The sequence below is a fragment of the Myotis brandtii genome, unplaced genomic scaffold (genome assembly GCF_000412655.1).
Source record: "Myotis brandtii unplaced genomic scaffold, ASM41265v1 scaffold53, whole genome shotgun sequence".
NCBI classification, from domain to species: domain Eukaryota; kingdom Metazoa; phylum Chordata; class Mammalia; order Chiroptera; family Vespertilionidae; genus Myotis; species Myotis brandtii.
This window is the reverse complement of record NW_005369942.1, coordinates 1,170,059-1,197,556: the sequence shown is the minus strand read 5'-3', so window position 1 is coordinate 1,197,556 and position 27,498 is coordinate 1,170,059. Positions and strand designations below refer to the sequence as shown.

Sequence of the window (27,498 nt, the reverse complement as noted above, 5' to 3'; positions counted from 1 at the left end):
TGGGGAGGAACAGGTGGGACGGACGCGGGGCGGCTCATTCATTGCCCGAGCGCGGCTCTCCCTGCGGCGGCTGTCCCTCCTCCTCGCCTCTCGGGACCCACCTGTCCCCGCCCGGCCCCGAGTCGCTTCGGGACCCGAGAGGCTGGAAGGGAGGAAGGAGTTTAGAGGAGAAAGGGAAGCTTTTCGACGACGACTTCCTCTTGGGTAGTGGCATACTTGGGTCTTCAGCATCTTGGCGCCTCTCTCTTTTTTCTCTTTCTAGAGTAGGGACGGGACATTTATTTCTTGGTTTCTGAGCGGGAAACAGCCCCACCCCACCCCTCTCCTCGGGAGGTGGGGCGCACTGCGTGGGGGCGGCCGGTCGGAAGTGAAAAGTTACGGGCTTTCGGTTGGGGCGTCCTAGACCAGGATTTTCGCCGAGACTGAAGCGCATTAACACCAGTGGAAAAATTTAGCAACAGAGAATATAAGAACTTTTGAGATGGATCCTTTGACATTAGCTCAAACCCACTTATTCTCTACATTTCGAATGTGTGCAGTTGGCTTTTTTTTCTTCTTCTTCATTGTCATAAGTGCAATGATGTTTGGAGGGACTGTTTAACTTGTAAAATATGTTTTGTCGCCTTGGCGCTATAATTAACAACATTATAGCACATTTTTTTTGTTTGGCATTTATGTGTGGGTTGACCCTTTCATGCAAACATTTCTTTGTGAAAGGATTAACTGTATTTGCCAAACTAAAGACTTTAAAGTTTGGGGTGTGTGTATGAAAGTGTTTGCTTTCTCTCTTGCAATTTAAATTTATTTCACTTGTTTGAAAAGTAGAACAACTCTGGGGATCCAGTTTTTCTAGAAATAAGAAAGAGAATTCCATGTTGAAATAACTTTGATTTTGCAAAAATATTCATATGTAGTACACACATTTAGTCGATGCATGATGAAAAACATCAGAAAGTCACATCCAGTACCATGTAACTCTTAGTTTCCTTGAAATTCTTATTGCTATTTTTGTTTTGTTTTAGGACGAATTGGAGTGTCAGTGGGACTATAATATAGTTTTGCCAGAACAATTTATTTATTTTTAAACCTTTTAAAAGACTAATTGGTGTGTAGGTTTGACTATGGAGTTTTAGATGGAGCAAATTGTTAATATTTTGCTATATTTGTTATCTCGCTCCCCATACTTACAAGAGTTAAAAGTAAGTTGCAGACATAATAGTTCATTCCTAAATGCTTCAGCAAGCATCTCCTAAGAATAAGGCCATTGTTCTATAAAACCATAATGCCGTTATCAATTATCAATCATTCCCTAATATTGTCTAATACCCAGTTCATATTCAGTTTCTCCCAATTGGTAGGGGTAGCACTTAAAAAAAAAATCAAACTTTAGGGTCACATGTAGTTTTAACAAATAATACGTTGAGATGCCTTGTACCCATTACCTAGTTTCCCTAATGCTAATGCCTTGTAAAACTGTAGTTCAGTATCATAACACTGATACTTTCTACCAGTCTTATTCATATTTTTCTATCTTACTTGTACTAATTTGTGTATTTAGTTCTGTGCAATCTTATGTGTAGATTATATAACTATCACAATAGTCAATATACAGAACAGTTCCATTAGAACCACACCTCCTTCCCTCCTATCCTCTCTACCCCCCAAACTCTGGCAACCACTACTAATCTTTCTATAGTTTTGGCATTTCAAGAATGTTTACTAAAAAGTACTGTACATAACTTTTAGGATTGGCCCTTTTTATGCAACATAAAAGATTCATCCAAGTTGTTGGGTGTATCAATAGTTGTTCCTTGTTATTGCTGATGAATTCTGTGATATGGATGTACCACAGTTTAATTATTCCATAGGATAACAATTTTTGATTAAGCATCAAACAGTTTTTTTTGGTGGTGATAGTGGAGTGAACATTTAAGTTCATTGCTAAAGTTAAAGTGCTAAAGGATTTATTGGGATAGGTACATGCAGAAGAAAATTGAAAATCACTAACTGAAAGAAAAGGTGATATAATGTCCTTATTCTCTTACATTGGAATAATGAAAATATTACTAACCAAAAGTATAATTAGTATTTGTTTTTTCAAAATTGTTTCTGCTTCCTCAGTTGTAGTTAGCTCTTTTGACTAACTTTTTCCCCCAAGTAAGATAAAGGAGAAGTTGGGCATACTCTAATGCCTTGTAATCAAGTGGTGCTTAGGTTAGTAACTTAAATCATTCCAGTGGCATTCAGCTTTTGAGCTACTACTTTCTTAGTTGTACCATACTTATTTGTAGTAAACTGTGTAGGAAATGAAATTAATTTATGTTTTACAATTTCAAAATAATAAAGTATTTGCCTTAATTTGTCAAAGGAAACCTGGTTTACACATCAGTTTACAAAAAATTTCAGGTTTTTTGTAGTGGATTTGCCTGGCTTGTTCTAGTCGACTTGATATCTAAAATTTAATTTTGTTGCATATTTGGTCCATCTTTTTTCCCACATTACTGTTTTCTGACTATAAAACATTGTCATAAATTGGTCATAATTTCTGCAAAAAGTGTCATGTATATAATTTGTCTAATGAAAGGGTGGGAATATGAGTTTAATGTGCTATATATTATGTAGGAGTTTAGTTTAAAGAAGAGATATTTGTTTTTGCCAGAAGTGTTTTTTGTTGTTGTAATTACACTCTATTGTAACAATGTGAAAAACTAAGTCATTAAAAAATGATGGCTTTGCATACTCCTGATGCTACTTTTCACCACTTCTTAGGATATAGGTGAATGGTAAGAGAATTGGTTGTCAGGGTAAAACAAAATCCACACTTTTGTAGATTTAGCCCACTTGGAAAAGTTGGACATACTCTGTTGCCTTGCAGTCAAGTGTTGCTAGGTTGGTGACTGTTGCTGCTTTCTTCTCTCTTCTCTCTATGTTAATGTGAGTTGTAAGAAAAACATCTAACTTAGGAGTACTTAAAATATTGTACATCATTAATCTATTTTTGGATTTTTGCCTGAATGATTTATGATGTTAGTTAAAAGTCTGAAGGACAGAATTTTTCTTCCTAGAAAAGTGGTAAGAGAAGTTAGCTTAGCATAGTGATAATATTTGTGATTTACTGAAAACTTACAATTTGTACTATAATCTGTGGAGATGGAAATGCTAGACATAGAACCATTAGCTACATGTGGCTGTTGTACACTTGAAATATGGCTAATGGGATTGAGGAACTGAATTTTTAAATTTTTTTAAAGTTTTTTTTGTTTGTTTGTTTTAAAATATATTTTATTGATTTTTTACAGAGAGGAAGGGAGAGGGATAGAGAGTTAGAAACATCGATGAGAGAGAAACATCAATCAGCTGCCTCCTGCACCCCCCACCGGGGATGTGCCCACAACCAAGGTACATGCCCTTGACTGGAATCGAACCCGGGACCCTTCAGTCCGCAGGCTGACGCTCTATCCACTGAGCCAAACCGGTCAGGGCATGAATTTTTAATTTTAATGAATTTAAATTCAAATAGCCACATGTGAAGGGTTATCATTTTGGACAGTTAAAAGACAGTACCCACAGAAGTAGACATGGTGCCCTGTACGATTGCAGGGCTGGAAAGCTACTGGCCAACTGGCCTTAACTGAAGGGATTTCTTTGCTTAGTCTGCATTCTTATTCCTTTTAATAATTCTGCTTCTGATAATGTAGTTCTTTCAGAGCATTGATTTAAATATATCTTCTTTGTTCATAAAAGTGTTTTTGGACATAAAAGACTAGGTCATATAAGGGATCACATGCGAAGGGCTGTTTGTTCAAAATTTTCTCTACTGGATATTTGCATGGCTCATTTTTTCTCTTATTTCTTTTGGAATTCTGCTCAGATGTCATCTAAATGTTATATAGAGGCCTTCCTTGACCAGGAGAAGTCCCCCTCAGTCAACCTTCTTATTTTCTTCCCTGCTTTTTTTTTTCCATATCACCATCTGACAAGTTATTTATTACATGTCTTGCACAATTAAAATGTAGGTTTTATGAGGATAGAGACTTTGTTCTGTTCATTGCTCTACTCGTTAGAGTAATGTACCAATATAGATATTTAAGAAATATTTGTTACATGAAATGAGTTTTAAATCAATGACTACAGGGCAAGAAAGAAAGAGCTTTGGATTGTGTGCTTGCACAGAGATTTTTGTAGAAGGTAGTTAAGCTGAGCCTTGGCTTTGTAGAGTACATTACTATATGAGGTAATTGTAGGACATCAGGCAGAACCTGTATTACCTGGTAAGAACTTGGATGTTTCATTTATGAATGAATCATAGTATTTGTTTACATGGCCCTTGTCCCATCACAAGAGCATAAGAGAAAATTTGATTTTTTTGTTTTGTTTTGTTTTAGCATTGGGAAAAAAAATAACATCTGGATTAAATGATGTGAGGAGCTTGCTGAATCAGATAGTAAGGCTCAGTCATCTGTAGTTTCATAAAGCTATACAACTGATTCTGACACAGGGGTGAGGACCTCTGCATATGCTGTTATGAATATAAAATGTTAGAAGGGGAAATTTTTTTTTTTTAGTTTAGAATTCCTTTGTGAGTTATTTTCAGGAAATTAAATAACCAAGTTGAATTCTTGGAATTTGGAAAGGTATGCTGGAAGCTGGAGTGTCAGAGCAAGCCATTTAACCATCAGTGAGCCTAGCCAACCATCGGTGTTCACTTCTAAATACATACAACTTTGCTGTCTATTCATAGGCAGTAACCATATTGAAAAAAGAAAAACTTCAAATTCTTAGTGAAAACTGTTTTGAGAAGAATGTCATTTGCCAGTGCTGATGGCAGAAGAGCAAGTGAAGAGGTTTAAAGAGTGGTGGTTCTTAGTATAAGAATTAGGATGTGGAGAGGAGGGAATTTTATGCTGTGATTGTATTCTTGACTTTTAGGAATTTCCCTGGTATATCTGTACTGTTTTGTGTTGCATGCTGTACAAAGCTGTATTTAAGTTGTAACTTTAAAAAAAATACCAGTTTAACTTGTTGCATATGGATTGTCCCTCTTAGGTAAGCTATGAATTATATTGTTCACTACATAATTTGTAATTAAAATAATTTCTTAAAATTTCAATTTAATAAAAGCAATCTTTTTTTGGCCATTTAAAAGTAAAATAAAAATTCTACCGTAGAAATAAATGAATGAGAGGTTAATGTTTTTGTTCTTGACATATGCTCTATTCCACTGAGATTTTCTTTGATTAATAAAATTGGAAAAGCCCTAGCTGGTTCAGCTTAGTGGATAGAGCGTCAGCCTGCAGACTGAAGAGTCCTGGGTTTGATTCTGGTCAAGGACACATGTCCAGGTTGTGGGCTCGATCCCCAGTAGGGGACGTGCAAGAGGCAGCTAAACAATGATTCTCTCTCATCATTGATGTTTCTATCCCTCTCCCTTCTTCTCTGAAATCAATAAAATTGTATTTTAAATAAAAAAATAAGAACAGATTTTCAGTTGATATAATTTGAAATTTCTACTAAAACCTACTGGGGAAATTGTAATCTTATTTTTTTTAATTGAATTTACTGGGGTGACATTGGTTACTAAAATTACATAGGTTTCAGTGTGCAATTCTGTAATACATCATCTGTATATTGTATTGTGTGTTCACCACCCCAAGTCATTTATCTTTCCTTTATCCTCTCCTACCTCCCCCTACCCCCCTTTCCCTCTAGTAATCACCATACTGTTGTTTATGAGGTTTGTGGGGGTTTTTTTTTTCTTAATCCCTTTGCCTTTTTCACCAAGCCCCCCAATCCCTCTACCTCTGACAGCTGTCAGTCTGTTCTCTGTATCTATGATCTGTTTCTATTTTGTTTGTTCTTTTGTTCATTAGATTCAACATATACTAGTAAGTGAAATCATGGGATACTTCTCTTTCTCTGACTGACTTATTTCGCTTAGCATAATACTCTCCAGATCCTTGTTTGCTGTCTCAAAGGGTAAGAGATACTTCTTTTTTACTGCTGCATAATATTCCCTGGTGTAAATGTACCAGTTTTTTTATCCATTCATTTAGTGATGGACACTTGGGCTGCTTCGAAATCTTGGCTATTGTACATAACGCTGAAATGAACATAGGAGTGCAAACATTCTTTCTAATTGGTATTTTGGGTTTCTTAGAATGTATCCCTAGAAGTGGGGTCACTGGATCAAATGGCAGTTCCATATTTAATTTTTTGAGGAAACTTCACAGTTTTCCATAATGGCTGCATCACTCTGCATCCCCAACAGCAGTGTACTAGGTAGGGTTCCCTTTTCTCCACATCCTCACCAACACTTGTCATTTGTTGATTTGTTGATGGTATCCATTCTGACAGGTATGAGGTGATACCTCATTGTCATTTTAATTTGCATCTGTCTGATGATTAGTGACTGGGCATTTTTTCATATGTCTCTTGACCATCTGTATGTCCACTTTGGAGAAGTGTCTATTTAGGTCCTTTGCTCATCTTCCTTTTGTTAAGTTGTATGAGTTCCTTACATATTTTGGATATTAACCCTTTATCACATGTATTATTGCCAAATATGTTCTCTCATACAGTGGGCTCCCTTTTCATTATGTTGATGGTTTTTTTGCTGTGCAGAAGCTTTTTATTTTTATGTAGTTCTGTTTGTTTATTTGCTATGAGAGATGTCTGAGATTTTGCTGCCTAGGGTTTCTTCTAGGATTTTTATGGTTTCACGACTTTTATCCATTTTGAGTTTATTCTTGTGTATGGTGTAAATTGGTGGTTTATTTTTATTTTTTTTATTGTATGTACTTGTCCAATTTTCCCAGTGCCATTTATTGAAGAGACTTTTTTTTACTCCATTGTATGCTCTTGCCTCCTTTGTCAAATATTAATTGAGCATAATGGCTTGGGTTGATTTCTGGGTTCTCTGTTCTGTTCCATTGATCTATATATGCCTGTTGTTGTGCCAGTATCAGGCTGTTTTGATTACAGTGGCTTTGTAGTATAACTTACTATCTGGCATTGTGATCCCTCCAACTTTGTTCTTCTTTCTTAAGATAGCTGCAGCTATTCAGGGTCTTTTTTGTTTCCATATACATTTTTTGGAGTATTTGTTCTAGATCTGTGAAATAATGCCATTGGTATTTTAATAGGGATTGTATTGAATCTATAAATTGCTTTGGGTAGTATGGACATTTTAATGATGTTAATTCTACCAGTCTCTGAACACAATATATTCTTCCACTTGTTTATATCTTCCTCTATCTCTTTTCAACGTCTTGTAGTTTTCCTAGTACAAGTCTTCATTTAAAAATTTTTTTAAAAATTATGTTTACTGAGCCCAGCTAATGTGGTTCAGTGGTTGAGCATTGACCTATGAACCAGGAGGTCATGATTCGATTCCTGGTCAGGGCACAGGACTGGGATCACAGTTGTGGGGCACAGGAGGCAGCCAATCAATGATACTCTCATCCTTGATGTTTATGTCTCTCTCTCCCTCTCCATTCCTCTCTGAAATCAATAAAATATTTTTAAAAATTATATTTACTGGTTTTGAGAAAGAGACGTGGATTTGTTGTCCCACTTTTTAATGTATTCATTGGTTGCTTCTTGAATGTGCCCTTAACCAGAGATCGAACCCGAAACCTTGGTGTATCGGGATGGTGCTCTAACAACTGAGCTACCCAGCCAGGGCTTCATTTTTGTTGTTGTTGTTTTTGTTTTGTTAATCCTTACCTGAGGATTTTTTTTTCATCGATTTTTCAGAGAGCGTAGAAGGGAGGATGGGGAGGAAGAAAGGGAGAGAGAAACATCGATGTGAGAGACACATCGATTGGTTGCCTCCTGCACCCGCTCCTTCTTGGGACCAGGGATTGAACTTCCAACCCAGGTACAGACCCGTGACAGGAATTGAACCCATGACCCTTCAGTGCTTGGACTGACCCTCTTACTCACTGAGCCACACTGGCCAGAACCAGAGCTTTCATTTTTTTTCACCTATCCAATTTTCCCAGCACCACTTATTGAATAGACTGTCTTTTTTCTTTTTAAGTGTTTTATCTTTATTTTTATTGATTTCAGAGAGGGAGGGAAAGAGAGACAGAAACATCAATGATGAGAGAAAATCATTGATTGGGTGCCTCCTGCATGCCCCACACTGGGGTTCAACCATGCATCCCAGGCATGTGTCCTTGACTGGAAACAAACTGGGACCCTTTGGTCCAAAGGCCGACGTTCTATCCACTGAGCTAAACCGGCTAGGGCTGAATAGACTGTCTCTATCCCATTGTATGTTATTGCCTCCTTTGTCAAATATTAATTGACCATAAAGGCGAGGGTTTATTCTGTTCTTTCTATTCTATTTATTCTGGGCTTTCTATTCTGTTCCATTGATCTATGTCTCTTTTTATGCCAGTACCATGATTTTTTTTTTTTAATAAATTTTTATTGATTTCAGAGAGGAAGGGAGAGGGAAAGTGAGAGAGAAACATCAATGATGAGAGAGAATCATTGATCAGCTGCCTCCTGCATGTCCCCACTGGGGATTGGGCCCACAACCCGCATACGTGCCCTTGACTGGAATCGAACCCAGGACCCTTCAGACTGTAGGCTGACACTGTCTATTGAGCCAAACCAGCTAGGGCAGTGCCATGATGCTTTAATTACTACTAGTGGCCCAGTGCACAAAATTCATGCATGGGGCAGGGTGTCCCTCAGCCCGGCCTGCACCCTCTCCAATCTGGGACCCCTTGGGGGATGTCCAACTGCCGGTTTAGTCCCGATCCCTGTGGAACTGGCAGTTGGTCATCCTTCTTGCAATCTGGGACTGCTGGCTCTAACCGCTCACCTGCCTGCCTGCCTGATCGCCGCTAACCACTCTGCCTGCCAGTCTGCCTAACCACCAACTGCCCCCCCCACCGGCCTTCTCACCCCCAACTGCCCCCCCTTGCTGGCCTGATTGCCCCCAACTGCCCTCCCCTGTCAGCCTGATCGCCCCTAATCACTTCTGCCTCGACCCCGCCACCATGGCTTTGTCTGTAAGGTCTCCCAAAAGGTCTCCTGGTCTAATTAGCATATTACCCTTTTGTTAGTATAGCTATCTTCTTGTGGTGGGCCCGCCCCTCAGGGTGGACTTTGCAGCTCAGCCCAAGTCAGTGAGAATGGGTCTTATAAGATTGCTCACCCCCAACTCCCCCCCCCTCCCCTCCTGGCCTGATAGCCCCTAACCACCTCTGCCTCGGCCCTGCCACTATGGCTTTGTCTGGGTGGCAGCCACGGACCCAGCTAGGGCGACCAAAGAAGCCAAGCCTCCCGCGCCTGCTCTTCAGCCTGCTTGGATTCCCACGGCCAGTGCCGCCATCTTTGTCCTGTCAATTTGCATTTTTTTCCTGTCTCCTTTTTGGCTGTGGGTGCCACCATCTTTATTGCAAAGTGATGGTTAATTTGCATATTACTCTTTTATTAGGATGGCCTTGCTTTATAGTTTGATATTAGGTAGTGTGACTCCTCCAACTTTGTTGTTGTTCTTTTTTTTTTTTCAAGAGTACGGTGGCTATTTGAGTTCTTTTGTGGTTTCACATAAATATTTGAAATATTTGTTCTAGTTTTGTGAAATACACCATTGGTATCTTGATAGGAATTCTGTTAAATCTATAGATTGCCTTGGATAGTATGGACATTTTAATTATGTTAATTATTCCAATTCATGAACATGCTATATGCTTCCACTTGTTTGCATCTTCTTCAGTGTCTGGTTATTTTCTGAGTATAGGTTTTTCACATCCTTGTTTAAATTTATTCCTGTTTTTTTGGAGGGGTTTTTATAGATGTACTTGTAAATGGGATTGTTTTCTTAGTTTCCCTGTCTTATAGTTCATTATTGGAGTACTAGTGCCCGGTGCATGGATTTGTGCACATTGAAAGGGAATTAATTAGAAGAAAGATTCGTGTGATAATTACGTTACTGCAAAAAATTACATGTCAAAATAGTATATATAATATCTTTTATACTAATAAAAGGGTAATATGCTAATTACACCGGACGTCCTTCTGGACATCCTTCTGGACAAAGCCATGGTGGCGGGGCTGAGACAGGCAGTTAGGGGCAATCAGGCTGGCAGGGATTCAGGAGGGCTTGGGGGAAGAAGCAGCCTGCGACTTGGGTCTAAGGACCCAGAAGAATTATACTCAGTGGCAATTAGGGGCAAGACATTCTAGATCAGTGATGGCGAACCTTTTGAGCTCTGCGTGTCAGCATTTTGAAAAACCCTAACTTAACTCTGGTGCCATGTCACATATAGAAATTTTTTGATATTTGCAACCATAGTAAAACAAAGACTTATATTTTTGATACTTATTTTATAGATTTAAATGCCATTTAACAAAGAAAAATCAACCAAAAAAATGAGTTCGTGTGTCACCTCTGACACAGGTGTCATAGGTTTGCTATCACTGAGTTAGGGGGATCAGGCCGGCGGGGAGAGCAGTTATGGGGATCAGGCCGGCAGGGGAGAGCAGTTAGGGGCGACCTGGCCTGCAGGGGAGGGCAGTTAGGGGCGACCAGGCCAGCAGGGGAGGGCAGTTAGAGATGACCTGGCCGGCAGGAGAGGGGAGTTAGGGGTGACCAGGCCAGCAGGCAGAGAGGTTAGGGGTGATCATGCAGGCAGGGGAACAGGGGCATCAGGCAGGCAGGTGAGCAGTGAGGAGCCAGCGGTCCTGTATTGCAAGAGGGATGTCCAACTGCCGGTTTAGGCCCAATCCTGCAGGCAGTTGGATATCCCTCGAGGTGTGCCGGATTGGAGAGGGTGCAGGCCGGGTTGAGGGCAGAGGCAGTCAGGTGAGCAGTTAGGGGTGATGAGGCAGGCAGGTAGAGGCAGTTAGGGATGATCAGGCAGGCAGGCAGTGTGGTTAGGAGTGATTACGCAGGCAGGTGAGCATTTAGGGACGATCAGGCAGGTAGGCAAGCAGTTAGGGGCGATCAGGCAGGCAGAGTGGTTAGGGGCGATCAGGCAGGCAGGTGAGTGGTTAGGGGCAATGAGGCAGGCAGGCAGAGGCGGTTAGGGGTGATGAGGCAGGCAGGCAGAGTGGTTGGGGTGATCAGGCAGGAAGGCGAGTGGTTAGGGGCGATCAGGTAGGCTGGCAGGCAGGCGAGCAGTCCGATCGGGCCTAAGCCAAGCAGTCAGACATCGTCCGAGGGGTCCCAGATTGTGAGAGGATGCAGGCCAGGCTGAGGGACCTCCCCTTCCCCATCCACTAATTTCGTACAATGGGTCTCTAGTAGTATTATAAAATTAAAATGTGTGCAATTGGCGCCAGTGAGAGCTTTATATGTATCATGCATGCATGAGTAACTATAGGCCTGGTGCATGAATTTTGTGCACTTGTGGGGCAGGTTCCTCAGCCCAGCCTGTATCCTCTCGCTGTCCGGGAGCCCTCGGGTGATGTCCACCTGATGACTTAGGCCTGCTCCCCAAGGGCCTAAGTCATCAGTCGGATATCCTTACCGCTGCCGCAGAGGCGGGAGAGGCTCCCACCACTGCCGCTGTGCACACCAGCTGTAAGCCCAGCTTCTGACTGAGCGGCGCTCCCCCTGTGGGAGTGCACTGACCACCAGGGGGCAGCTCCTGGGTTGAGAGTCTGCCCTCTGGTGGTCAGTGCACATCCGAGCGACCGGTCGATTTGCATATTACCCTTTTATTATATAGGAGGATGCTAGTGCACGTCGTATGTACTGGTTGGTCGGTTGGCCAGACAGTCAATGAATAAATTGCAAAGTGGTTCACGTTGAATGTCAACAAAAACAACCAAATTCACGATCGACAATGACAGGTCGAAATACATGTGTGTGATTGGCGCCAGCGAGAGCTTTGCATGTATTGTGCATGTGCGAATCAACATTTATTTTTAAATTGCCAGTGTGCATCATATGTACTGGCCGTACATATATACTGTTGGTCACTTAGCATTTTATATTTATACGAGAGGCCCAGCCCGGCCTGCTCCCTCTTACAGTTTGGGAGCCCTCAGGGGCAGGAGGCAACCCGGTCATCAGGGGAAGGCGACGCCCCATCACACCTTTGCTACTGCCACTGCCAGCAGCGCAAGCCTCGGCCGGTCCTGGGTGGCTGGGTAGCCGCCATCTGAGGCTTGCCTGTGCCTCGGGCCGGCCCTGGATGGCTGGGGGGTTGAGAGGACTGGGGACTTCAGAGGCAAGAGCATGCCTGTCGTCCTGGTGGGGCTGAGCACTGCCATCTTGTGGCTGTGGGCGCTGCCATCTTTGAGGGCGGGGCAGTAAATTGGCATATTCCCTCATTGGCTGTGGACGCCAGCATCTTTGAGAGCGGTGCAGTCAATTAGCATATTCCCTCCTTATTGGCTGTGGGCACTGCCATCTTTGCGACAGCATGAGGGTCAATTAGCATATTCCCTCTTTATTAGGATATATAAAAGCCTAAACAACTGAACGACCAGTCGACTGGTCGCTATGACACGCACTGACCATCAGGGGACAGACGCTCAACGCACAGTATTGGGCTTCCTCTTGTCTGGATTGGGCCTGCGGGGATCGGGCTGAAACCGGCTATCTGACATCCCCGAGGGGTCCCATATTGTGAGAAGGCACAGGCCAGGCCAAGGGACCCTACCGGTGCATGAATTTGTGCACCGGGCCACTAGTCTATACTAATAAAAGGGTAATATGCTAATTAGACTGGGCATCTTCTCGACGTCCTTCTGGACAAAGCCATCGTGGGGGCCGAGGCAAAGGCGGTTAGGGGCGACCAGGTCGGCAGGGGAGGGCCGGCAGGGGAGGGCAGTAAGGGGTGACCAGGCAGTCAGGCAGGTGAGCAGTTAGGAGTTAGCAGTCCCAGATTGTGAGAGGGACAGCCGTTGGACATCCTCCAGGGGTTCCTGAAATAGAGAGGTCCAAGCAGGGCTGAGGGAACCCCCACCCGTGCACGAATTTTGTGCACCAGGCCTCTAGTATGTAGATAAGAATGCAACTGATTTCTGAATATTTATTTTGTATCCTGCTACCTTACTGAATTCAGTTATCAGGTCTAGTAGCTTTTGGTGGAATCTGTATACTTCTCTCTATATAGTATCATATTATCTGCTATATAGCAATCTTATTTTGAAGCTAGTGATATTTTTAAAATATATATATTTTTACTGACAGAGAGAGAGAGAGGGAGAGAGAGAGAGAGAGAGACATCAGTGATGAGAGAGAATCATCTATTCAGTTGCATCCTGCACACCCCCTGTTGGGATCGATCCCAAAACATGGGCATGTGCCTTGACCAGGAATGCAACCGTGACCTCCTGGCTCATCATAGGTCAGTGCTCAACCACGGCGCCACACCAGCCGGGCTATTTTCTATTTTTATTAACTCTGTTTGCTACTAGAGTTTATCCTTGGGCAAGAGCAGAAAATTTGAGGAAAATTTATGAGGTAAACTAAGTTGAATATTCGTTGTTATTTGTTCCATTAAGTCGTGAGACTACTGTCATTTATATTGAGTGACCCGTTGTGGTAGTGCTTTTAGAAAAAAAAAAAGAGATCTATTGACATCTATTTCCTTATACACATGCTGATTCTTGATGAGGAGAGTGAATTCTTAGCAGTTATTTGGAGAGATAATGCCATTCTGAATTATTTTCATAGGTCACATTAACAGGAGATAATTGGGTTAATGGCATCACGTATAATTTCCATATGGAAGACTGCCAAATTACATTAATTGGGAACATAATCATTAGGAACTGAAGCTTAATTACTGTTCTGAAGTGTGATAAAATAAAAGGCTAAGTGCTGTAGTATTAGCATTTCATTCCAAGAAAGTGGAGTTTGATTTTTAATTTTAATTTGTTAAACTTAATTATTTGGTGGAATTATCCAGTTGATTTATTTTGTGTGTGTGTTTATTTTTCTCACCTTGTTTTTGGCATTTTTATTGCCAAAATTATAATTATATAATACCGAGTAACCAAAGAAAACAAAAGGTGAGATAACAGTCAAACTTGTCGATTAGAAGATCTGTTAGAAGGTTAAAACTCTTGGGTTTAATAACAATTATGAAAAAAACCCACAATTACGTTAATAAAATTTCAATATGTGGTGGAAAGAGCTTTTAGCTGGGACTTAGAGGGTGTAGACTAGTCCAAATTTTGCCACTAAGTAGGTATGTAGTCTCTAGAAAATTGCTTGTTTTCCAAATCTCACCTGTACAATAAGGGTTAAATGTTTTGTGCTTAGTTTACAGGAGTATCATGAAGATTTAATGATATGTTAGTGTGAAATCTCTGAAAAAAATGTGTGGCTGTAAACAATGTAAGGTATTTCCAGTAAGACCAATAAAAAAAACAACTGGAATCCTGAGTATTTTAAGTTCTATACAAAATAAAGTCACATTGGTGCATGTCAAGTAAGAATATCAATGCCTATGATTTTATATGCTAGTTATGAATTATATTTATACAGGTTCACTTCATACTGTGGGATAGTAGACTGCTGTATAATTTTTGGATTAAAATTTTATTGTTAAAAGGGGAATATAGTTTAATTTTTTTCTTTTTCTAGCTCTCTCCTTTCTACAATGGCTTTATATTATTTGTGTTAGTGGTTTTATTTTCTAAAAACATCTTTTTCTTTCTGTTTTAGGCTACTTGACTAGTAGAGAGGTAGTTATAATGGTTAAATGGAATGGCTCTTTTTTTCCTGTCACGTTAGTAGCTATGTTACTTTGGCCAAATTATATAGTGATTTCCCTAGACCTCAGTTATCTCATCTAAAATGAGGATAAAAAGAGTACCTGCCTCACTCCATTGTTAAGATTAAATGAGACAATCAGAAAAATTTTTATTATGGTAATGGAAATGTATATCCACTGGGAAAAATACGTTTAAATGACTTTTCCTTATAAAGCATTTAGCACAGTCCCTGACATAGAGTAAACAGGAAGTATTTCATATATTTCTGATGCTTTATATCTAGGATTTACGGATTCTTTTTGATACTCAGCAAAGTACTTAAGATTACAAATGTTTTATTGTCTGAAGTTAGTGTTTGAAACCTGGGCTGTTTGATTCCAAAGGCAGTTCTTTTCACAACTTGACTAATTTCTTAAGGTTTTGTTTCTGGTATGTAAAAATTACATCTAAATGTAACCCTAGGATTAGGACACAGTGATGATTCAACCCAGCATGTGCCCTGACCAGGAATCAAACCGTGACTCCTGGTTTATGGATCAACACTCAACCACTGAGCAACACTGGCTGGGCAGGACTTCTTTATATATTCTGGATATAAGATCTTTGTTATACATATTTATTGTATATGTCTTCTCTGGCTTGGCTTTTTAAAAACACTATTTTGATTTTTATATTTCCTGTTTAAGAGATTCTATCTACCCAACATAATGAAGATATTTAAAAAACATTTTCTTTTAGAAACTTTATTATTTACCTCTCATATTTAGATCTGTGATGCTTTTATAATTTAGTTTTCTATTGTAGAGTCACTGTGACTCTGCTTACCAGTATTTATTTTTTCTCTTAATTCTTCAGTTTGGCTAGTTTCTATTTCTGTGTGTCTTCCATTTTACTGATCTTTTCTTCGATGCCATAGTTGTTTTAATTTTATCTGATGAAGTTTTCATTGTACATAATTGTATTTTTCATCTGTAGAAGTACTCTTTGGTTCTGCATTATATTTTTACTGATTTCAGAGAGGAAAGGAGAGGAAGAGATAGCAACATTAATGATGAGAGAGAATCGTTGGTTAGCTGCCTCCTGCATTCGCCCTACTGGGGACGGAACTCACAACCCAGGCATGTGCCCTGACTCGGAATTTAACAGGGATCTCCTGGTTCATAGGTCGACACACTCAACCACTGAGCCACACTGGCTGGGCAATATGTTTATATATATCTATTTTTTAATATTTTTCATTGATTTCAGAGAGGAAGGGAGAGGGAGAGAGAGAGAGAAACAACAGTGATGAGAGAGAATCATTGATTGGCTGCCTCCTGCATGCCCCTACTGGGGATCGAGCCCACAACCCAGGCATGTGCCCTTGACTGGAATCGAACCCAGGACCCTTCAGTCTGCAGGCCGATGCTCTGCAGGCTGACGCTCTATCCACTGAGCCAAACCAGCTAGGGCAGTTTATATTTTTAAATTCATGAGCACATTTATAATAGATGTTTTGTTATTCTCATCTCATAGCTCCATCATTTCTCTCTTTTATTTCTCCTGGTTATGAGTCATGTTTTCCTGTTTCTTAGCTAATGTACTCATTTTTTTATTGGGTGTTGGGCATTATGAATTTTACATTGTTTTTGTTGGATTTAACTGTATTTAAAGAGTGTTAGAGCCGAAACCGGTTTGGCTCAGTGGATAGAGCATCGGCCTGCGGACTGAAAGGTCCCAGGTCTATTCCGGTCAAGGGCATGTACCTGGGTTGCAGGCACATCCCCAGTAGGAGGTGTGCAGGAGGCAGCTGATTGATGTTTCTCTCTCATCGATGTTTCTAACTCTCTATCTCTCTCCCTTCCTCTCTGTAAAAAATCAATAAAATATATTTAAAAAAAATAAAGAGTGTTAGACTTGGTTATAGCAGGCAGTGAAGGAACTTATACATCAGTCTGTGGCTTTGTTAGGGTGGGTCTCTAGAGTATACTTATTCCAGGGTTAGTTTTTGTCTTATTACTGAGTAGACTTTTCCACAATATTTAGCTGTTTATTGAAGCTCTATTCTGGCTACTTGGAACTCTCAGTACCATGTGAGTTCTAAGAATTGTTGAACTTACTGCTTTGTTTGGCTTTATGAAGTTTCACCCTACATATGCAAGACTTATCCTATCTAATAAAGAGGGAATATGCTAATTGACCCTAACGCCATTGCAAAGATGGCGGCACCCACAGCCAGTAAGGAGGGAATATGCTAATTAACTTCCCTGCCCTCAAAGATGGCCGTGCCCATAGCCAATAACGAGGGAATACGCTAATTGACCGCCCGCCCTTAAAGATGGCAGCGCCCACAGTCAATAAGGAGGGAATATGCTAATTGACTGTCACACCCTCAAAGATGGCAGCGCCCAGTCCCCTCAGCTCCCCAGCTGCCCAGGGCTGTCCCGAGGTGCAGGCAAGCCTTGGATGGCGGCTTCCCAGCCGCCCAGGGCTGGCCCAGAGTTGTAGGCAAGCCTTGGATGGTGGCTGCCCAGTTGCCCAGGGCTGCTCGAGGCTCAGGTAACTGGGGCCTGCTGAGGCTTCTGCTGCTGGCAGCGGCAGCAGCAGAGTTGTGATGGGGGCGTCCCCTTCCCCTGATCGCCGGGTCACCTCCTGCCCCTGAGGGCTCCTGGACTGTGAGAGGGGGCAGGCTGGGCTGAGGGTCCCCCCTCCAGTGCATGAATTTTCATGCACCGGGCCTCTAGTTATTCAGTAATTTGCAAATTGTTGGATCTCTTCCTCTGAATAATTCCATTGTTTTTTGCAGATGTTGTTGGAGTTCAATCTTTGTCTCTTCAACTTTGTGGACTGTCGTGCTCTGCTTGGGATTATTCTTGTGCTGTGATCTATAAAGCAGTGGCATTTCTAAGCTCATCATGATTTTTTAAAAAAACATTTTTATTTTAATATATTTTATTGAATTTTTACAGAAAGGAAGGGAGAGGGATAGAGAGTTAGAAACATCGATGAGAGAGAAACATTGATCAGCTGCCTCCTGGGGATGTGCCCGCAACCAAGGTACATGCCCTTGACTGGAATCGAACCTGGGACCCTTGAGTCCGCAGGCTGATGCTCTATCCACTGAGCCAAACTGGTTAGGGCCTCGTCATGATTTTATTCCCCCATCTCATGTGGTTCACAATCCAGCCCTGCCTGTTGTTCAGTGTCTGACAACAGTTATTTCATACTAGAGGCCCAGTGCACTAATTTGTGCACCGGTGGTGTCCCTCGGCCAGACCTGCGCCCTCTCGCAATCTGGGACCCCTTGGGGGATGTCTGACTGTTGGTTTTAGCCCAATCCCTGCAGGCCAGGCCGAGGGACCCCACCAGTGCATGAATCTATGCACTGGGCCTCTATTATGCATATAAGATCTTTGGTTAATCTCTTTCTGCCCTCTGCCCTCCCCCCTTCCCTCTGAGATTCATCAGTCTGTTCCATGTTTCCATGCCTGTGCGTTGAGCCTCTGTCCCTGGTGGTCAGTGCATGTCATATAGCTACTGGTCAAATGGTCGCTTAGGCTATTTATTTTGTCCAGTTTTTTTTGTTGGAGAAGGGAAGTTCAGCCTCACCCATCACGGCCAAAAGTGGTAGTTCTCTTAATACATTTTTACAGAAATAAGTTTTCAGAAAGCTAATTGAGGGTTTTAAGAGTAGTGCACTTAAACTGTGTGCTGTATGTATGTTTTTCCTGGAAAACGGTGACAAATGAAGCAACCCTTTTATCTAGCCTAGTTTTTACAATATCATAGCTTCCTTTAATAGTTTTTACTGTTATTGTTATAATTATACCAGAGGCCTGGTTCATGGATTTGTGCACTGGTGGGGTCCCTCGGCATGGCCTGCAGGGATCTGGCCGAAACCGGCAGTCCAATGCCGCCTGCCACTCCCGCTCATCCCAGCCCCGCTGTGCCTGCCCCGGGCTCACACCTAGTCAGTCCCAATTGGGAGAGGCTTGCACCGCCACAGCGGTGCTTGCCAGCCATGAGCCCTGCGTCTGACACTCATCCATTAGCTGAGCCCGGCGCTCCCACTGTGGGAGCGCACTGAACACCAGGGGGCAGCTCCTGCATTGAGCATCTTCTCCCTGGTGGTCAGTGTGCGTTGTAGCGACTGGTCGGTCAGTCACCAGTCACTTAGGCTTTTATAGATATAAAAACGTTATTTTTTTCCAATTTTTTTAATCTTTAATTTCTTTATTGGTTAAGGTATTACAAATGTGTCCTCATCCCCATGCATGCATACAAGTCCTTTAGTTGATCTCTTCCCCTTACCCCCACCCTTCCCTACTTTCCCTCTGGGGATTGATAGTCTGATCGCTGTTTCTCTGTCTTTGGCTCTGTCCCTGTTCATCAGTCTGTGTTGTTCTCTATATTCCACAAATGAGTGAGATCATGTGGTATTTACCTTTCTCTGACTGGCTTATTTCACTTAGCATAATGCTCTCCAGTTCCATCCATGCTGTTGCAAATGGTAAGAACTCCTTTTTAACCGCAGCATAGTATTCCATTGTGTAGATGTACCACAGTTTTTTAATCCACTCATCTGCTGATGGGCGCTTAGGCTGTTTCCAAATCTTAGTAGCTATGGTGAATTGAGCTGCTATGAACATAGGGGTGCATATATCCTTTCTGATTGGTGTTTCTGGCTTCTTGGGATATATTCCTAGAAGTGGGATCAGTGGGTCGAATGGGAGTTCCATGAAAAACGTTATTTTTAAGCTTTCTGTTAAGTAAATAGGAACACTAAGTTTAGTTGCTTAGTCTTGTGTTTCTTTGATTACATACATTTGGTAGTAACTCCCAAGTTATAGTTTTTGTTTTCCCCTTCCTCTTATCCCCCAGGTCATTCAGCCTGCTGAGTGCTGAGTTGATTGTGGGAGGGGCAGAGAGTTAGGAAGCAATTGCAGGGAAACTGGGACTGATGGACCTACTAGATCAGGGGTGGGGAACCTCTGGCCTGTGGATTCATTTGGTCTGGCCCTGCCAAGGAATTAGGGGTGAGATAATTAAATGTTTGACCAAATATAGCAGGCTAATTTTTAAGTTGATAATTTTGTATGGCCCATGAATGATGTTATAAATATCCAAATGGCCCTTGACAGAAAAAAAATTTTCCCACTCCTTTATTAGAGGATGGAAGTATGAGGGAAAGAAAGGACCAAGGATAATTAGGTTTTTTTCATCGTCATCTGGTTGGATGAATTGAGGGGAAGATATGTACTGAGATGGAAAAGACTTGGTGAAAAATAGATTTTGGGGTGAAATCAGTTGTGTTTTGGATATATTAAGTTGAGATGTGAAACAACAAATAATATGGTGAGTACATAGTTGGTATAGAACAACTCTATAGTTGGCTGTAGTATTGAGCTGTAGGCAATTGGTTTCTTGATGCTACATGTAAAAAGTTACTACATATTCTATCATTTTGTCATCTTTTGCATTAACTATCCCCCTTTTTTTTTAATCTATATTCTGTCCTTTTGTTTTATTTTCTGTATTTGAACCTTCTGTATTTTTTTACTGGGATTTAAAAGAATATGGAAATAATCTTTGATTATCCTATTGTGTGTAACAGAATAAAAAATTTAGCATCGAATTTAAACTTTTTGCATTTCTTGCTAAACTTAATTTTTTTTTTTTAACAGAGATGTTATGAGCATAAACAGTATAGAAATGGGTTGAAATTCTGTAAACAAATCCTCTCTAATCCCAAATTTGCAGAGCATGGAGGTAAGTGTAAATACCATATACTTACTTGTGAGTATGAATAGATAAGGCTTTACTTACTTGTCTGGCTTCATTTATTTGGGTTCTATCACTTCCTAATGCCTTAAATAATTTCCAGAGAGAATGGACTTTCTTATCCTTGACGTCTGTTTTTTGAATTTAGTGTCAAGAAAATGATACACACATTTTACTTGAGTTCTGACATACCTATTTTAAGACTAAGCATGGAGGGGAGGCAGAAGCACCTAGTAGAATAAATATGCTTATTTAAGTTGAATCAGTAAATTTATTTAAGATGTTAAAAGAAAAATTTGCTTTAGAATTTTGAGCTGGGGAATTTTATTCCTTATAATAACTTACTCAGAAAGTGCCCATTTGGTCCCAGCGTCTTTTTATTTAGCATTATATCTTAATTAGTTTTTTCAAACAGTCATATTTAATGCATGATTTGTATATTGTAATCTTCTGAAAATTTTTTTGCCTTTTAGCTTTTGCCTATGTGAGGGTAGAAGATTGGGCAGTGAGATGTTTGTAGAGTAAGGGAAGAGTGTTTAGCTAAACTTGTGATGAGGCAAGGGAAAAATAAGCATAGGTCAGAGTTGTATAGTTAGGAAACATGGCTCTTTGGTAGTTAATTTGATAGTGTTCTCACTATTGGAGGAGTAATAGTTTTCTATTAGCTTTACTTTATTAAAACAATAGCACTGATTTTCTTTTCTTTTTTTTTAATCCTCACCCAAGAATATTTTTCCATTGATTTTAGAGAGAGGGAATACAGAGAGAAACATCAATGTGAGAGAAACACATCAATTGGTTGCCTCCTGCATGCGCTCTGACCAGGGTCCGGGCCCAGGAGGAGCCTGCAACGAAGGCACGTGCTCTTGACCGGAATCAAACCCGGGGACCCTTGGGTCCGCAGGACGATGCTCTGTCCACTGAGCCAAACCAGCTAGGGCTAACACTTTTTTAATGTTGTTAAAAATATTTTTTGCTGGCCAGCTGGATATTAGGTTGTTTATATTTTTTTCTAAAGTATGAATACTGGTCATATAACTTTAGTAATGTAATGATAGAATTTCAGTATAGGAGAGACCAAAGTTCATTGTTCTAAAGTGCAGTTTCTCATATTTATTTATTTATTTTTAAATATATTTCTTTATTGATTTCAGAGAGGAAGGGAGAGGGAGAGAGAGATAGAAACATCAATGATGAGAGAGAATCATTGATTGGCTGCCTCCATTATGCCCCCCACTGAGGATTGAGCCCACAACCTGGGCATGTGCCCTTGGCCGGAATTGAACCTGGGACCTTTCAGTCCACAGGCTTACGCTCTATCCACTGAGCCAAACTGGCTAGGGCTAGTTTCTCATATTTTAACATATCTGAAATTAGGTTGCACATTAAGGATCGTAATCTAATGGAAAATATATATATTTTTTATATATTTTATTGATTTTTTACAGAGAGGAAGGGAGAGGGATAGAGAGCCAGAAACATCAATGAGAGAGAAACATTGATCAGCTGCCTCCTGCACGCCCACTGGGGGGGATGTGCCCGATAGAGAGCCAGAAACATCAATGAGAGAGAAACATTGATCAGCTGCCTCCTGCACGCCCCCCACTGGGGATGTGCCCGCAACCAAGGTACATGCCCTTGACCGGAATCGAACCCGGGACCCTTGAGTCCGCAGGCCGACGCTCTATCCACTGAGCCAAACCGGTTCTGGTGGGAAAATATTTTTTAACAGTACATAAAATGATGGTTTGTCTTAAACGTAATGGCATCCTGGGGTTCCATTAATTAAGGAACTTAAAGATGTTTGGTAAAGCATGTAAGAATATATTTTACTTGTTTGATAACAAAGGGTTACTTTTTACAGTACCGTGCCAAATATATTTGTTTGCTTTCTTTTCATTTATACACGAGGCCCGGTGCACAAAATTTGTGCACTCAGTGGGAGGGGGATCTCTCAGCCCGGCCTGAGCCCTCTCGCAGTCTGGGAGCCCTTGGGGGATGTCCAACTAACAGGCCCGCTCCCCAACAGTCGGACATCCTTAGTGCTGCCACGGAGGCAGGAGAGGCTCCCACCGCCACTCCGCTTGCCAGCCATGAGCCCTGCTTCTGGCTGAATAGCGCTTCCTCTGTGGGAGCGCACTGACCACCAGAGAGCAGCTCCTGCGTTGAGCGTCTGCCCCCTGGTGGTCAGTGCATGTTATAGCGACTGGTCGTTCCACTTTTTGGGCAATTTGCATATTAGCCTTTTGTTATATAGGATGATTTATAACAATTTAGTACATGATTTCTCCCCTCTTTTTTGCTTTTATTTCTTTATCTGTACTTACCTATAAATGTTTTTTTCCTTTGAACCATATTATCTTTTATTCCTACATAATTTTTCTATAAATTCTAAATTTTAGTCCTAAAAGTTAGACAAATACATTATAATGAATATTTTTATTCTTTTGTACATCATAAAATATATATTATAAAATTAAAAATATTTTTTTGCCTTTTCTAAAAAATTAATGTTGCCCTCAACTTCCTCTTTTATCTATTTTATTTTTTTGTTAATCCTTACCTTAGGATATTTTACCATTGATTTTTAGAGAGAGTGAATGAAGGGGAAGAGACAGAGAGAAACACATGCCTTGGTTGCCTCCCACACACACACCCCTACTGGGGTCAGGACCTGGGACACTTCAGTCCGCAGGCTGACTCTGTATCCACTGAGCCAAACCGGCTTGGGCTCAGGTCCCTCTTTTAATCTGTTCATTGTGAGTGACACGAGTCTGATATCTTCTTTTACTTGTATATTTAATAATATCCTAAGGAATCATTGTAAAAGAATGAAATTTATGCATATCAGAAATGTGTATGTATATAATTTATGTGTATATTTTAATCATTGAGCAATGATTTTAACCTCTGTAATTTGGGTTCAAAGAAGTAAAGTCTGTTTTGCGGTAAAGTTTTTTCATACTTTAAAGGAGTAATTATATAAGGTCATTCTATAGAACTTCCCTAAAGAATAGTAATAGAGCTGTTGTATCTTGTTAGCATCTGAATTTCCAGATATTAATGCATTTTGTACCTTTCATCTAAAAAAATAAATCTAGGGAGGCCTAGAGTATAGAAATGTGGTTTAACTTTGGTTTGTTGATTTTTAAAATATTTTAATTCTGTGCAAACCTGGAAAATTTTCTAATAATCTTCAGTTCTTAGGGTAATGTAACATTTGTCTTTGAGGTTATGGTTATCTTTTTTGTTGTTAACTATTTTAAATGTTTAATTCCTTTTTCCTACTTTTTCTTATTTTTTAATAGAAACTCTGGCTATGAAAGGATTAACATTGAACTGTTTGGGTAAAAAGGAAGAAGCTTATGAATTGGTTCGTAGAGGTTTGAGAAATGACTTGAAGAGTCATGTGTGTATCCTTTTTGAGATATATATAAAGATTGGATTGGGGTATCTTGAGCTAAGGTAGTAGTTTGGGAATCAGCAGTTTTATATTCTTCTTACCATGTAACTCCAGAGGAGTAGCAACTGCCTTCATTCAGGGAACACTTTTACATATCTACCATGTTCTAATCTAATGCATCTATTTACAGATTAATGGACTTGCCTTTTTAAAGTATCTATGAAAACTCTTCCCATGCTTCAAAAAGAAGGCACCCTGCAGACCTTGTCATGATCATAAATTAAAGAAGGGTGTACACTAAGGAATATTAGAAGCCATATAGTGCACTGTTTAAGAGCACAGGTTTAGGAGTATACTTCACTTAGGTTTGAATCCCAGCTCAGCTTCTTTCTGGTTGTGATCTTAGGGCTTAGTTTCCTCATGCGTAAAATGAGGGTAATCAGAACCAACTCACTGTGGTGGTGTAAAGATTAATGATGCTTAACAAAGTCCCTGATAATGCTAATTACTATGCTATATAAATTTTATCTTAGTAAGGAAATATGAGGGTAGCAGTAAGTACAAATGTCTGAGGGAAGATACAGGGAAAGATTGTGGGTTGCTATTTATTAAGTAGTTTTTAAACAAATATTTTCTTGCCTAATTTGTGGGCAAACACAATTTTAAGTGCTAAAACACTTAGCAGATTTTCAAATGTTTACCAGGCCCTTGGCATAGTACAAATTAAGAAATGAAAGGGTATTAATTTAGAAGCATATACAGAACATTTCTGAGTATTACATGAAATGTTAGTGCATGTTAAAAAATTATCACTATTCCAGTAAAAAAAAAAAAAGTGAGTTGGGAATAACCAGAAACTAAAAAGGTAAGCGAGTATTAATTAATCAGATTGTTGTAGATATCTTTTTATCATTTTTAATAATTGCATAGTGTTCTGTATGTTATTTGCCATGGTTTATATAATTGGGTTCCTCTTGATGGACATAAGACTCCTTGAGGGTAAATTTTTAGGAGGTGAAGATTAGAGGCAGTTAAAAGGTGTGTTACAGTGCTCAAGAGGTGATTGAAATGGGGAGGAATGAGAAGGTAGATAATGGGGCAGATTATAAAGGGTAGTGTGTTTTAGGCTTTTCAAAACCATGTTCCAACCAACAGAAGATTTTGTTAAGCCTTACTTTGTCATTCATATTATGAAAAGATTATTTTTCAAGTAAAATTTTATGTTAAATATATATTTTTAGTTAAACATGCCACCCTAGGTATTCTATATTTTACTGTTCTTGAGAATCCCTGCTGTATAAGTTATTAAATTAAAATTTTTGAACCTGATCTGAAAGAGAAACTTCTGTAAATTTCTAGAAAGGGGAGTGGATTTTTTCCCTTTTGATTATGTATGTGTTAGAAAGGTTACTTTGGCAGGAGAGAATAAAAGCAGAACTGAAGGTGGGAGAATGGTGATTGTCGTAGTAATTAAGATCTAAAGTGAAAAGTACCTGTGTTAGGATAGTGGAAATACATATTTTCCCCCTTTATTCCATTTTTTTTTTTTTTACAACATGTAATTTTGCTTATATATGTCTCTTATTAGACTCTTAAGTTCTTTGCATGCATGAGACTGCCCTTTTGGGTCATCTACCACCCTAATTATTAAGACATTTTAATATATGTGGAATGAAGATCTTTATTTTATATGTGGTTGATTTTTAGGAACTTTGTTCTGCACTAAGGGTGCTCTCCTGAGGACCTTGTTAGCTAAAGAAAATAAAATATACATCATTTAAAATAATTGTATGTTGTGGATACCCATTCCCTCTTTTTTCTTTAAATATTAGCTAATATTTATTGAGCATTTGATGCCAGCCAGTGAGCACTTTATATGTGTTATTCCAATTAGTCACCAAACTAATGCTTCACTTTATAGACTTTCTATTTACATTTTATAATTGAGGAAACATGGCCAGATTAAATAACTTATCAAAGGTCATAGAGCTAACAAGGCAGGCTAGACCCGTTTGCTCTGGTTTGAAAAGTGGTACTGTTTTCCATTGTATTAAACTGTTGTATCTTTATATTATCTCCTTTTTATTTAATGCTTGTAATTTTATAAATAGCTATAGTTCTCTGAGTTTCCTGGGGAATATTATTGGAATACTATCTCTTGACTTAACTAAGTCCTTTAGTTGTATCCTTAACTAAATCTTTAGGTTGGCATGTTTATGGCCTTCTCCAGAGGTCAGACAAGAAATATGATGAAGCTATTAAGTGTTACAGAAATGCGCTAAAATGGGATAAAGACAATCTTCAAATCTTAAGGGACCTTTCTTTACTACAGATTCAAATGCGAGATCTTGAGGGTTACAGGGTAAGTAAAATAAAGAATTTTTTATTCTAGGAGAAAATATTGTTAAAATATAAACCTTTTTTGAGTACTTTCTGATAATAAAATTTTCCATTTTTAAAAAGAATTTAATTAAATCTTACACCTTCCCTCAGTAGTGATTGTGTTTATGACTGGACTATTCAGATTTTAAAAATAAATTTTTTACTATGAGGCAGTTAGATTACTCTATAGGATTTAGTTAATCAATTCAGTAAAAATTAACAATATTCCTCAAATAGGCAATGCCTTTGTCTGCTATTAACATTTAAATATTAGTTGTTACATTTTTCTGGGAAACAAATTTTTTTGTTTATTTTTACCCTCGTTGAAACTAATATTCTGTCTTTGTAGCTACATTTTCATTCTCTCTCTTTAAAAAATATATATTTTATTGATTTTTTACAGAGAGGCAGGGAGAGGGATAGAGAGTTTTAGAAAAACCGATGAGAGAAATATCGATCAGCTGCCTCCTGCACAACCCCCACTGGGGATGTGACCGCAACCAAGGTATATGCCCTTTACTGGAATCGAAACCTGGGGCCCTTCAGTCCGCAGGCTGACGCTCTATCCACTGAGCCAAACCGGTCAGGGCTACATTTTAATTCTTAAACATTCTATTAAATTAGATGATTGCGTTTCTCTCTTTTTTCTCATGTAATACCTGCTGAGTTATTTTCTATAGATCTTAATTCAGTAGTTGTGCCTTGTATTTTTTTAAAAATGTTTTTCCTTTGTACTATCTTTTCCATCCTGTCTTTTCTTAGAGATAATAAATCAGAAAATAATGATGTGTACCTAGTTATAACTTTTTTAAAAAATTACAAGATTACCTTGGAGGCTTCATTGTACTTTTTTTTTTAGTCCTCACCTGGGAATATGTGTTTTTAAATTGACTTTAGAGATAGAAAGGAAGAGAGAGGGAGGAAGGGAGGAGAAAGAGAAGGAGGGGAGGAGAGAAAGGGAGAGAGGGAGAGAGGGAGGGGGGGAGGGAGAGAGAGAGAGAGAGAGAGAGAGAGAGAGAGAGAGAAACATCAATTAGTTGCCTCCTTTATGCACCCAGATCGGAGATTGAACCTGCAACCTGGGTATGTGCCCTGACTGGGAATTGAACCTGCGAACTTTCTGTACACTGGACAATACTCCAACCAGCTGAGCCACACAGGCTAGGGCTTCATTGTGCTTTTTTTTTTTTTAAATATATTTTATTGATTTTTTACAGAGAGGAAGGGAGAGAGATAGAGAGTTAGAAACATCGATG

At 39.8% G+C, this 27,498-nt stretch overlaps 1 protein-coding gene across 1 annotated transcript in view; it reads left to right on the top strand.

The window, feature by feature from the left end:
* NAA15 (N(alpha)-acetyltransferase 15, NatA auxiliary subunit) overlaps window positions 1-27,498 on the top strand; it is a 69,450-nt gene that overhangs the window by 715 nt on the left and 41,237 nt on the right. The window contains exons 2-4 of the mRNA XM_005877772.2: window positions 20,361-20,445; window positions 23,766-23,870; window positions 26,065-26,222. Coding sequence (XP_005877834.1) covers window positions 20,361-20,445; window positions 23,766-23,870; window positions 26,065-26,222 — 348 coding nt within the window. The remainder of the gene's footprint in view (window positions 1-20,360; window positions 20,446-23,765; window positions 23,871-26,064; window positions 26,223-27,498) is intronic.